This window comes from Centroberyx affinis, unplaced genomic scaffold (genome assembly GCF_046629955.1).
Source record: "Centroberyx affinis isolate AG114_WGS23_722 - 3 ecotype Tasmania unplaced genomic scaffold, CSIRO-AGI_Caff_v1 ptg000322l_1, whole genome shotgun sequence".
Lineage (NCBI taxonomy): Eukaryota > Metazoa > Chordata > Actinopteri > Beryciformes > Berycidae > Centroberyx > Centroberyx affinis.
In genome coordinates this window covers 104,307-116,861 of record NW_027278998.1, presented here as the reverse complement: position 1 = coordinate 116,861, position 12,555 = coordinate 104,307, and the positions used below count along the sequence as shown (strand labels likewise).

Genomic DNA, 12,555 nt, shown 5'->3' with positions numbered 1-12,555 from the left:
ATGTAGTTTAATCACGCCTGATGTATGATGATATAGACTAGCTATTATAGCGAGTGAACTGTAAAACATTAGCTTGAAAGGAGAAGGGATTTGCTTTAACAGGCCTGTTTTGTAGGTTTGTTGCTCAGGTCTGACGTGATGTACAGCTGCAGTGCAGAGCGTTTTGAATTGGAGGCTTTTATCCCTGGAAGACAAGTGACAAGTGAAAGGAGAAATGAACGATTTAAAAGGTCTGATGTGTAGCTGAGGGCCAGACCATGCAGTGCCTCACGAGTAAAATCTTATCAATTCTAAAATGTAACTGCCAACCAGTGTAGGGAGGCTAAACTGAATGCGCATGGGTAGGTACAAGGAGATTGATTAAAAAAAATAATTTACAGTCAAGTGTAGGTGATATTTGTGTCATTTTGGGGGTGTATGCAGTCATGTCTCTGTCTATGTATGTGTTGGTGAGTGACGTGTCTTTTGCTCCTTCCAGGTCCCACTGATCTCTATGGCTTCATTCTTCATTATGGAGAATGAGACTCTCTCTGTCTCTCTCTGCCTGTCCACTGTCACTAAAGAACGCATTCAATTTAACCAGAGCTAAGTCAGAGATTGACACTTTCTAACTCAACAATGCGAGAGTGGCAGTACAATCATTCACTTACATTGTAGACTAGTCTATACAGTTTGCATTAGATAACGGCCACTAAATCTTAACCCTGACTTTTGATCCTAACAGATATGGTGTATATAAATCTTGTATATACAATAGAAAAAGTATATACTGATAATGTAACAGCAAAGATATCCTGTATTTTACAGTATTCAGACTAACCACATGTTACACATACTAAACAGCAGAGAAGGTACATACATAAGCCATCATTATGCAGTTCCTTTTTGATGTTAAATACTATTGATAAAAGTGTCAATTTACAATCTTTGATTGACACAGTAATGCCTACGATGGCATTAAAATTCAAAACAAGGCTCCATATCAGTGTGCAAGGGTAATTATGAAAAGAGGTGCGATCAACATTTATTATCACCTGAGTGGCGCTATGTTGTTATGCATAATACTGTGTGATTCATCCATCTCCATGGTGTGAGATCCTGTTGTGTCTCTTAATCAATAACGTATTTCTTAATATTAATACCCTACCTCTCTCTTACAGTCAAGGTCATTGCTCAGCTTACTCTCTAATTCTGACACAGCCTCCATCACTGGCACTAATCCCTTACGTCCACTCAACTGTGTGTGTGTGTGTGTGTTCTATACTTATGAGGAACTTAATGTCCTGTAGGATAGAAAGATGAGGAAAATCCTCCAAAGTGCGGACATTTTGCCACTCTTCACTTATATAAGGAACTAGGACTAGGATTTGGGTTTAGTGTTAGGATTACAATTAAGATTAGGTTTAGGTTTGGGTAAGATTTAGGCATGGAGAGGTTTAAGGTTAGGATTAGGGGTTAGGGAATGAATGTATTCAATGAAGGTCCTCACAAGTATAGAAATACAAACGTGTGCGTGTGTGTGCGCGAGCGTCAACATTTTGGAGTGTGTGTGCATGCGTCATCTGGAGGATATCCTCCCAGCTTCCTCTTCCTCTCTCTCTCTTCTCCCTGTCTCTCTCTCTGTCTCTCTCTCTATCCTCACGTCTGCTCCCTCTCTCTCCCCCACGCTGAAATGGGTCGTCTGTCCCTGACAGGAACGAAAATGAGAACGAAAACGAGAACAGGTACTTTGGTTTTCGGCACGGCATCCCTCTCGGCCTGCGCATGTCGGGGTGGCGGGGGGGAGGAGCAGATGCTTCCCCTCGAGAGTTTGGGGGGGGTGTGTGTGGGTGGGTGTGCAAGGGCGAGAGGGTTTGAGGGTGAGGGTGGAAAAAAAGTAGAAACCTGGGTTTGGGTGGATAGGACACAGCTGAGTGCCAGGGTACGGTTCCTCGGAGGTGTCAAACAGTAACAGTAACTGATAGTAGCCATCTCCCATGTGCATCATCAATATTTTTTGTCTTCATCAAATGACAAAAACCTAATCGTCGGGCGTGTTTACACCTAACGTGTTCTGAGCGCTTTATTCAGGAAAAAATGCCATTTGAACTCTGGTGGCACTGAGACGCCCGAGGATGCAAGTCTCCGAACTCTACCAAGAGAACTGCAGTGTGGTTCGTTAGGAGTGCGAACGTAATCTGAATCTACAGGAAACCACCCCAAAACGCAAGGGGGTATAAGGAGACAGATGTTGCCATCTCATCTCTCGCAGTTCCTCAAGCTTGGAAATCTAGCATGACAAAAAGAGGTCTGGACTAATGCTCGTATTCAGCTGTTTTTTAATGTGTTCTTAAAGGATAAGGCTTGCCAACAAGTCTCATCCATGTAGCCCAATGCAGCCATAGAACTCCATTGTATTAAAAAAACGGTTAAAAACACGTCACTGAGGCATGCTGCTGCTCTGCAGCATATTTCATCATCACCATGCACCGGGCCGGACCACTTTTTCCTCAAACAACTTAATAAGTCGGCTGTAAACACTTTGCAATCTCAGGAAAGTAGTTCCGTAGCACCGAAAATAGTCCCCGGCGTAATGAAGAATTTGTTCCCATTTGAATTTGATTTGGTAATAACTACAACAGCCTGACTTTTAATGGTAACAGTTAGTGATTTTTAAAATGTAAACTATGTCTTTGTGAGCTGTATTTCAAGGTTTTTAGCTTACAATTGGAGCCAATGACTTCCGGGTCGACGGCTAAAAACGGTACGTGGGAAGTCAGAAAGTAACGGGAGGAGAGCAAACGCATTGTTGATTTTGTTATTTTCATAGGATTTATTGACGGTAAGCAATGCATTAAAAAACACCAGCCTTATCCTTTAACTGGTGAGAACACCAGAGAAGATAACAAGCCCTGCTTCAGCTTCACTTGTAATTGGACAGCGTGAAGCTAAATGAGCCAAATACAAAAATGAAACAACTTTTCTACTGTGGTTCAGACCAAAGAAAACAAACTGTAGGTGTGATCGCGCCCCCCCTCCCCCTCCCCCTCCCCCCCTATGTAGTTGCTAGAATAGAACAGTCCTATGTCAAACTTGTACTCTTAGGCTGGTTATCATAATTTTGCAAGCCCTATTCAAACCTGACCTCAACAGGCTTTTGACACTTTAGACTGGAAGCTGAGCCATAGCCTATCACTACATATTAAGCTAATCATCAAAATTAATATCCATGGTGCCAAAATATTCATGGTGCATGGAAATTATATTACAGATAAGGTGCATTATCTCCCCAGCGCACATCAGAGCCGCTGCTGAGATTGTTCAGGGTTGTGTAGAGGTTCAGATCTAAATATAAAATGCATCAGGTTAATCATAGCCTTGGTTCAGCCTCGGGCTGAGTTATAGATTCATGTGTGAAGATCACATTAGCATTCAAAGCTCTGTTGAAGAGCGCAGACCATGGCCCCCTGCTTCCCACAGTAAAAAAAAAAAAAAAAAAAAAGTTTATTTTATTCTGTGTGGAAAGCTGTCTGGAAGTAGATTTTTTAATAGACTTCAATCATGGAGCAGTAATTACACAGCTCCATTGATCTTAATATAATATGACAGTCTTGGCCTGTGCATTTGGGTTCCCCTGAGTGGCATATGGATCAGTCAATAACCAAACACCTCGCTTCAAACTTTTTCCCCGGAAAAGACCGACGAACCATCCGTCCGCATAAACACGTCAAGCTCTTCACGGATCAAGCGTCTGAGCGGCACAAGGCGAGGTAGTGATCCCGAAAAGCAAACCCGAGTGAACAGTGTGGGAGGTCTTGCACCTCTTTGTTCCAGCCAAGGCGCTAACATGTTTTTCACCCTTCTGGAGGTTAATTGCTTTGTTTTTCCATCCGCCGGCTGACATTTAAAAGGCATCCGCCACCAGGTGCATAGGGTGAGAGATGGCGAGGGAAATCAATTTGGGTTGTGGTGAGGGTGGGAGGGAGGGCGACGGTGTATGTTTGGCACAATTTGACACCCCCGAGGAACTGATTTAGGCGGAGAACAACCGGAGAACATTTGGAGGACAGAGGGCAGGACAGAGACTTTTGAACATCCTACCGACACGGTGGTCGCTCTGTATCTGTGAAGCATGGGAAAGCAGCAAATGTTTCATCGCCAACTAAAGGAATTTCCACGTCTGATAATATAGCTTCTGTGCACACCTTCGCCTCTGTTTTGTCTATCTTTTTTTTTTTTTTTTTACATTCCATCTTCTTCCAGAGGACATACAGTAGTGATAGTGTGCAGAGGAGGAATTCAACACCATTAACTCTAAAGGACAAAGTTATTTCAGCCTGCATGTAAAAAACACATGGGATTTTTTTTCTAGTGTTATTGTAGGCTCAGGTGTTAAATCCCCCTATAGACGCCCTGAAACGCATGCTATGCTGCTACGCACTCCTCATATGAGTAATAAACCAGAATTTAAGCTATGAAAAGCTCAAACTATGGGCTTATTTGGTTTGCTCATGCCATGTTTACTCTTACTTTCTTTGTTTTATGTCTTAGCTATAGGATTATAATGTATTTAATGTGTTTACCTTTACCCCTAGCTAAGACAGGAAAATGTAAATGTTGCTCCTCATCTCCATACACCCACATTGTTAGACTGTCTTTTCAGTGTCTGTTTATTCAGCATGCCTGTTGGTTATCCATCTCTGTTTCATGTCTGTCTTTCTTTTCTACCTACCCCACCTTATGTCTTGTGTCCTTTGTCTTTTTTCTGTTTTCTGTTTCCCATTGGTCCAAAGGTCTCTTGAAAGGTATGAAGGGAGAAGAGTCTCCTGCATCGCCACCTGAATCCTGCGTCTTAATCCTGCTCTAAAAATTTTTTAAAAAAATGCACTTTCTATTGCTCACTTGCAATACGTTTTAATCGATTAATATCTATTCACAGCCATGCCTACTTGTTAAAAAGCATAGAACATTCTCATGAATTTTATCTATCAAATTAACTCAGTTCAACACATGGTTAAGTAGATTCTTAATCAATAACAAACTCATCCAATGTTCCAGATCGAAATCAATCAGTGAAGTTTAAGATGAAGTGGAAGAACACAAAACAATAGGAGTTGACATTTTGCTTAACTGACTTCCAGACTTTATAGTTTTGCCGTGTTTCATGAGATTACTTGAAGTGCTGCAGATGGGAGAATCTGTGTTTTTGTTATGCAAGGAAGGTCATCTGAAACTCACTTCCATCTTCTAAGTTACTTCCCCCACCTTTGCTCTTCCACTCAAAAAAAAAAAAAAAAAATCACCTAATCAGATAATTGAATCGTTCCCGACTCTGCCCCCTCTCAGTCTGGAGACGTTTTGAAGTCATAGAAATAAAAGGCCCTCTCTTAAAACCCTCTGGCTCACTAACATTGCCGGTTGCAATACGGTCAACAAATGAAAGCTCGGCAAAAGCGAGACTAGGGCAGCTTTTTCAAAAAAAAAAAAAAAAAAAGGCCGTGCCTCTCCGCCAGATTTATTTAATTAGCTGTAAGAGATCTAATCTTAAAGCGTTTCAGTGGCACTGGTGCATAGAGAGATGTCCTTCTGATTTACTTCTGACACACTCAAAGGATATCGAACCATGGACCCAGTTTCGTATCTGCCAGCTGCTACCCTTGCTCTCCTTATTGCACACTGCATCTTAGTGAATTAAAGGGTTATAAGAACATCTACACCTCAACAGCCTAAAGACTTTATGGAACAACACTGTCACTATTTCTTCACATGTACATACAAATCTACGTATGGTAGTGAACTTTTTTTTCCACTGACCCTTCTCACGCTCCAGGATGGCATATTAATCGATTTAAAACGCGAGAACCTTTTCCCGCACAGTCCACCCACTTAATGCTCACCTCTTACACCTCTTTTCATCTAGGTGTAACATCTTTTCATCTCTCGACCATGTACTTTTCTGTCTCTCCGTGTGCTGAATGGGTCTATCGTTGTTCTCCCTCGATTCCCCTCTCTCCCTCTACTCTGAAAGATTGATATAGATTTGAAAAAAAAACCCCAAAAATACTGGATCTTGAGTTCTGTCAGGGATTTGAAAGTGCTGGATTGAACCGTTGAGAGAGTTTGATTGCGTCTGCCACGGTCCGTTTGTACTCGTAATTAACATGTCTGGTTTCTGAAGTTTCTAAAGTGGCGCGTCTGGTTTGTAAAGCGTTTCAGCATGGAGCATGACAATTTCAAGACATTTCAGATTGTGTTACATTGCGTTCAGGCCACAGTGTAGATCCTGTCCCCTCGTAGGTAGCTGAACGTAGGATGTTCGCGAACCTCGAAACGCATAGACACGAACGGCGAAGAGAAATACACCGTCTCGAAAAAGATCCCGATGAAAAATAGCTATCGAAGAGCTCAACTTTGCATCCTCCTCCTTGCTCTTGAAATGCCTTTTCCTGCTGTTTTTGCTACTGGCTTGTTCTGAGACTAGAAAGCTAATGCCGGTCGATAGCTCTTTTTTTTTTTTTTTTCCTTATGCATGAAGTTCTCTCTCTCCCCCCCCCTATAAGCAGAGGTAGGAGACACACAGCCATGCTCTGAATTGAGATCAAGCGGACGCGGCAACTCGGGGCTTCTCTGAGAATTCTCAAGATTCCTGTCCATGCCGTTATTTCTGTGCAAGTTGGGAGTTTCCCCTGCTTTAGATCTCATGTCAGAATATGGCCCCGAGTAAGCATGCGTATGCGAATGTGTTGTTTTGATTTTTAAGCGTAGAATTGATCTCTCCTGAAAACTAAGAGGTGCATACCACATTTGCGAAGTCTGTTGGGCTTTTTTTGAGATCAGTAAGCATCTTTGCACTCAGGTATACAATGGTATAGCGTTGATACTATGGCGCCAGGCAAGTATGGAAAAGAAATGGGACATAAAAGTAGAACTACACAGCAACCTCAACGTCGGTCTTTTCAGTAGCAATAACGCAAGAATCGACACGTTTCTTCTTGACCGTTTCTTAACCTGCATTCCCTTTAACCCTTCACTTCCCCCCCCTTTTTTTAACCCCGACCGATGGGGGGGCGACGAGGCGACCGACCGCTGACGTCCCGCTCCCGGTTCGACCTTTTTTAACCCCTTCTTTTTTTCCTCTTTTTCGCAGCAGCGACGAGGACAACAAGCCCCTGCAGGGCAGCCAGACGTCGCTGGACGGCAACGTGAAGGAGAGCGACGACAGCCTGGTGGACTACGGCGAGGGCGGCGACGGCCAGTTCAACGAGGACGGCTCGTTCATCGGCCAGTACACCGTCAAGAAGGAGAAGGACGAGACGGAGGGCAACGAGAGCTCCGAGGCCACCTCGCCCGTCAACGCCATCTACTCCCTGGCGTAGCGCCGTAGCGCCACCACAAGGGGGACTAAGCAGCGCCCCCCCCCCCCCCCCCCCCCCTAGAGGATGGGAGGGCGTCAACCACAACGCTCACACACCACACACACACACGCAAACGAATATATTAATATATGAATATATGAAACACATTATATACACGAGAAAAACCACACCAGGGCCTGTCTCGGAGACTTGTTTTAGGCTGCTACTAACAATGAAAGGAGCAGCCGTTCCTCTGAAGATAAAGGGGGAGGAATATGGGAAGTGGAAGTAGACCGTGAGCCTAGCCTTTATTTTTTATTTTTTTCCCCCGTTTCTGGCTCTTAAGAAATCGGCCCTTTTTTTTTTTTTTTGGAGGTGAAGTCTGGGGAAATACCGAACAGTGCTAGTTTTTCCTCTGCGCTCCGCCTGCCCCAAAATACCCACACAGACTTTTTGAGTGTGCCTTCAGGGCGTTTTTTTTTTTTTTTTCGGAGTACGGAGGCAACAGCAAGCATTCTTTTGTGTCTCTAGAGATATGTTTTTTTTTTGTCTTTGTTTTCTTGCTCTTGAGCATTTTTCCGCTTCCCTGTTTTTGCTCTCCTCCCCGGTTACACCCCTCTCGCACCTCTGTGTAGCATCCCAGTAAAGTAGACACAGGGGCCGACCCCCCCCCGCCCCCGCCCCCGTCCTGTAACATATCAGCTTCCAACCATCAAACTCAACAGGATGCTGGCAGATATGTTTATCATATTGATATTTACGCAATGAAAGATTTTTTTTTTTCCACAGCTGGTAGATGAGTCATTGAACCTTAATGAATGCTGTATACAGTCCTGGCACACATTTTAGTGCCCTGCAAAACTATGCACTATCACCTACTCCATACCATTTTAGGTTTAATCTGGTTAGTAAAAGTCAAAAGTTTTGGGTTTCTTTTTCAGTGTTGTCGCTCGCAGGTTACTTAAGAGAATTTGCCCAATGACATGCTATCATTCACTTTGTCTTTTATGCTATGGTAGATGTGTTTTTCTCACTTCTAATCCAACGTTGTAGTGCAGACATCCAAGATGGCCGCCGCTAGCAAAAGCCATTTCTGCCGCAAGCTTCTTTTTAAGGCAGCGAGCTCTGCTATGTCGTTATAAAATGACATTTTTTTTTAAAAACAAAAAGATGATGATTATTTTGACGCATGGTAGTATCTTAGTGCTAGAGAAAAAGGGAAAGGCGACGGAGAGGGAAGTCGGTTTTGCTTGAGTAAGACAGACCACAACCCAGTGTCTATCCATCTGTATGGTAGCTGTCACTCTGTGGATGATACTTCCTGGTTAGCATGCAGGCTAATGCTGCGTTCATGTCTTATGGGAATAACTGTCAACTTGACAGCTGAAATCTTCTTGTGTTATACTCATTTGAAGCCGCCAAGACACCATGATTGAAGTATTCTGTAGACTTTAGTGGCTCCTGATCAGCTTTTTACGACTTAACACACATGAACTCAGTGGTGATACATTGGAGTTCGTGATTTACAGCAAACCAAACATTGCAATGTCAACCACAAAGGAGCAATCCAGCAACTAGTTGTGTCTTGCCATAGCATTTTATTTTAAGAGCTGTGATCACAAAATATGTATCACTCCCCTACACTTTGGCTACAGGTATTTCCTTGTTGGGGAACAGTATTTTCAAGTAGGAATCTCATATTTACCTTCTTTCACATGGGACATGAATGCAGCATCAGAGGCTGTGATCCTCATAGACGGATCTGCACCACTTTTCCTTCCCCACCGATTGTTTAGAAAATTGATCAGGCTGTGAATCACCACAGATGAAAAAAAAAAAAAGGCAGCATTAGGGCCAGGTAGAATACTTTGGAGATGACACATTTTTTGCAGCATGAAAAACATATATTTTGCATTCACAACCACCTTTTGAGTTGAAACTAATCAGCCAACTTTTACGTTTCCGCAGAGGAAGACAGAAAAAATGTAAAAATATATATATATATGTTTGAATTACAAATAAAAAAAAGATGGAGTACTGTGGTGTACGCTCTGTATTCCACTTATCCTGCAATACCATCTTTGTCATTTAGTCATTTTGTTGGCAGACTGATGGATTGGTGGTGAATGATTTGCTTTTTTTAATTGTATTTCTTTTCTCTTTTTTTATAGTAAATCTCCAATGGGTGCTCATTAGTTTCACCACATAATTTTGGCACTCATAGTTACACATTACTCAATGGCACTATTAAAATCTCCACTGCTAAATCAAATGCATCTTAACTGTTGACTAATAGCAAACGGAGGTCTCATCGCATTTCAGATATTTATTTTATATTTATATTTATTACATTATGTGGATAGTATTAATATATTAGTCCTTAATTTATTAATTGTTATATACACATTTTTGACCAACTTATTTTGTTGTTCCACACCAGAAATAGCCAAAATAAAGATCTCTCCAGAATCTGTTATTGTAGATTATGAGAGGCATTGAACACATTCGTCTGTACATCACATTTTTTTTGTGGCAGCTGGCTTTTCTGCTGTAAAAAAAAAAAAAAAAAAAAAAAAATAGCTGTCAGCATACATTAAAAAGGTCATGTTTATCTGTCTATCGTGCTGCTCTTCTAGTACTCATGTTGTATTACTGTTACCGTTCCGATTTATGTAACATAACTTTTCCACAACACAGAAATTTAATACCGACGCTTATTATTTATTTGGCATACATTCTGTACGTGTGGGTCCTGAAGAAAATGTCTTATCTTTGTAAATATTTAAAAGGTTGATTTCCCAAAAAAAAAAAAAAAAAAAAAAAAAAAAAAATGCTTTATCAGAACAGGGAACAAAGAGTCACAAAAATCTGCATCTACCAAGCAAATGCGATGGGTGCGTCCACGTAGCTTTGAATAACATTTGCACTCTGGGAAAAGTAACAAGAATCATCCTTCACTCCACGTTGCCCCCCCCCCCTTGCTTTTGACATTGTAATATATCGTTACGGGCTGTGGCGAGTCTCTCAGCCGCTTGTTTGATCATGGTTTGGATTATATGTTGTGAAAGAGGAATACATTAGATTCTCTACGATGTAAATAAAGACGTTAAGTGCTCCTGAAATATACTGTTGTAGCATTCTGCGCACACATGTTTAAAGCGTTTAGCAGGCCTAAAATCAAAAAAAAAATTAAAAAACGTGCATTCGCTGAGGTATTGGAACAAATCCCCACCCCCACCCCCGCCCTCCTTCGCTGTTCTATCGTATTCGTCATCTCTCTGAGGCTTGCACAGACTCATTCCCATTATGCCTTTCACCTAACATGCCTACCGTTCCATCTCCCCCCCCCACAGTGACAGGTGGCCATTTCGAAAGCGGCCCGGTATTGTCGCTCCTTCCAAAACAGAGATGTCTGATTCTGAAAACTAAGAAGAAAAAAACATCACTAACTCCCCTCCTACAAATAGGTTTTCCCCTCAGTACAGCCCCCTTTTCTTTCCGCAGAACCTCAAAAAGCAATATCCTCTGAGTTTTAATCAGTTGGGGTTTTTTTGTTTTTTTTCTCTGATGTCGTTGTTTTTACGTTAACCTTGGCGTGACTTTGGGGGGGGGGGGGGGGTTTGCGGTTTGAGCACTGAAGAAGAAACCGGAGGGAAGAGCGCTCGGAGATGCAAAAAAAAACGAAAACATCGGGGCTGGATTCGGAGCGTGATGGGGCTTTCTCCTCGGGACTCGAGTGTTTTTTCCTCCAGATCTTGGTCTGTAAACCTGCACCCCCATTTTGTCCCACATGGCCTTTCTCTTCTCCCCCCCCCCCCCCAAGTGGATCCCAAAATGAGTGAACCTGGCTGTATAACAATGAAAAGAGAATTATGCATATTCGCTGATACACAGTGCTTTCTTACGTCTTTTTGTTGATTTGAGGTACGTGCAGAGCCGAGCGTCTCTTCTCTGTTTTTACTGTCTGCATTGTCTCGACTCCACTGTATCTCCCCAATAGCAAATCACCTTTCATGGGGGGGAAAGAAAATGTCTATGTGCATTTTTACAGCTTTGTGTTTCCTTCATTTAAAATGCTGCAAAGTCTAGGATTTTACTGGTGCACATAACAATTTTGCAATTGGAACTTCTATGTTTTTTTGTTTTTTTTTAATGATTGGTCACATGCTGTTTGGCTTTTTTATGAATTCTCATTTTCGCATCTTGTTTTTACAATGTGTATCAGAACAGCTCGTCAAAGTCTTGCTTCTACACGCAAAATAACAGCTTTTGTAAGGTACATCTAATCAACAGAAAAATGGCATATTAATATATTCACCATGTATGCGTGTATGATGAGATGTTGCAACTTCTGCTAGAGACGCCTTCTTTATAGTAAAGCTATCTCTTTTTCTCTACCTCCTGACGTGTCTTCCCTTGTCTCTCTGTTCATCTCTGGTGAATATCGAAAAGTTTGCTTTCTTCTGTCGCCCGTTTTCTCTTCTCACCTTTGCAGTGCAGATGCCACATTTTTGATAGTAAGAAACATTTTGAAAATAGTCTTGTGTTGAATAGTTTTAAGAGTCAGATGACACAACTTGTCTGTCTAAACAGAATTGAACAGACATGGTTAATTTCTGTGCTGTTTTTGACTGGGAGCTGATCATTTCATCACTGACACATCTGATTGATTTTGTGTTCAAATAATTTCAGCTTGTTTCATCTCGTCAGCTAACCACATCGTACACATCTGATTTATACACTAGCTAAGATGTCTAGGAAGCTAGTGTTAGTAGTGTTGGGTTAACATATAGGTTGCTTTGCTAAATAAGCCTGCTGGCTAGTTAGCTAGCTAACAAAGCCAAAAAACCAACAGTTTGTTCAGGTTAACTGAGCTGACTCTTCTCAAGCTACAACTCAGAGGGGCGAATTCACAAAGAATGGATTGCGGCCGCTAATAGCACCATGAATTGCGTATCATTTGCAACCGCTATTTGCTCCGTCTCAAGGACCGCTTCACAAAAGATATTGCACTAATGATATGCCAGAGCAAACACGCCCATAACGTGTTGCAACCGCACAAGCTTCACAAACGGGCGGACGTCCACCTCAAGAACAGCCATTAAGTTCTTGGCCTGGAGGAGGGGATTGACACAGGCGAGTTTGTCATTGCTTCTCACTGCATCCCAAAATATGAGCAGAGTTTGAGCGGAGCTGTCCATGGTGTTGAATCTTTAGGCCA

General features: G+C 42.2%; 1 protein-coding gene across 4 annotated transcripts in view; it reads left to right on the top strand.

The window, feature by feature from the left end:
* nfasca (neurofascin homolog (chicken) a) overlaps positions 1-7,355 on the top strand; it is a 53,906-nt gene extending 46,551 nt beyond the window's left edge. For 2 of the 4 annotated variants that reach the window (XM_071515191.1, XM_071515190.1), the window contains exon 31: positions 7,127-7,355. In XM_071515191.1, the coding sequence (XP_071371292.1) occupies positions 7,127-7,355 (229 nt within the window). Of the gene's footprint in view, positions 1-1,694; positions 1,725-4,772; positions 4,785-5,325; positions 5,335-7,126 lie in introns of all 4 variants that reach the window. The other 2 variants (XM_071515194.1, XM_071515192.1) reach the window with 2 other exon arrangements.
* Positions 7,356-12,555: the final 5,200 nt, after the last annotated feature.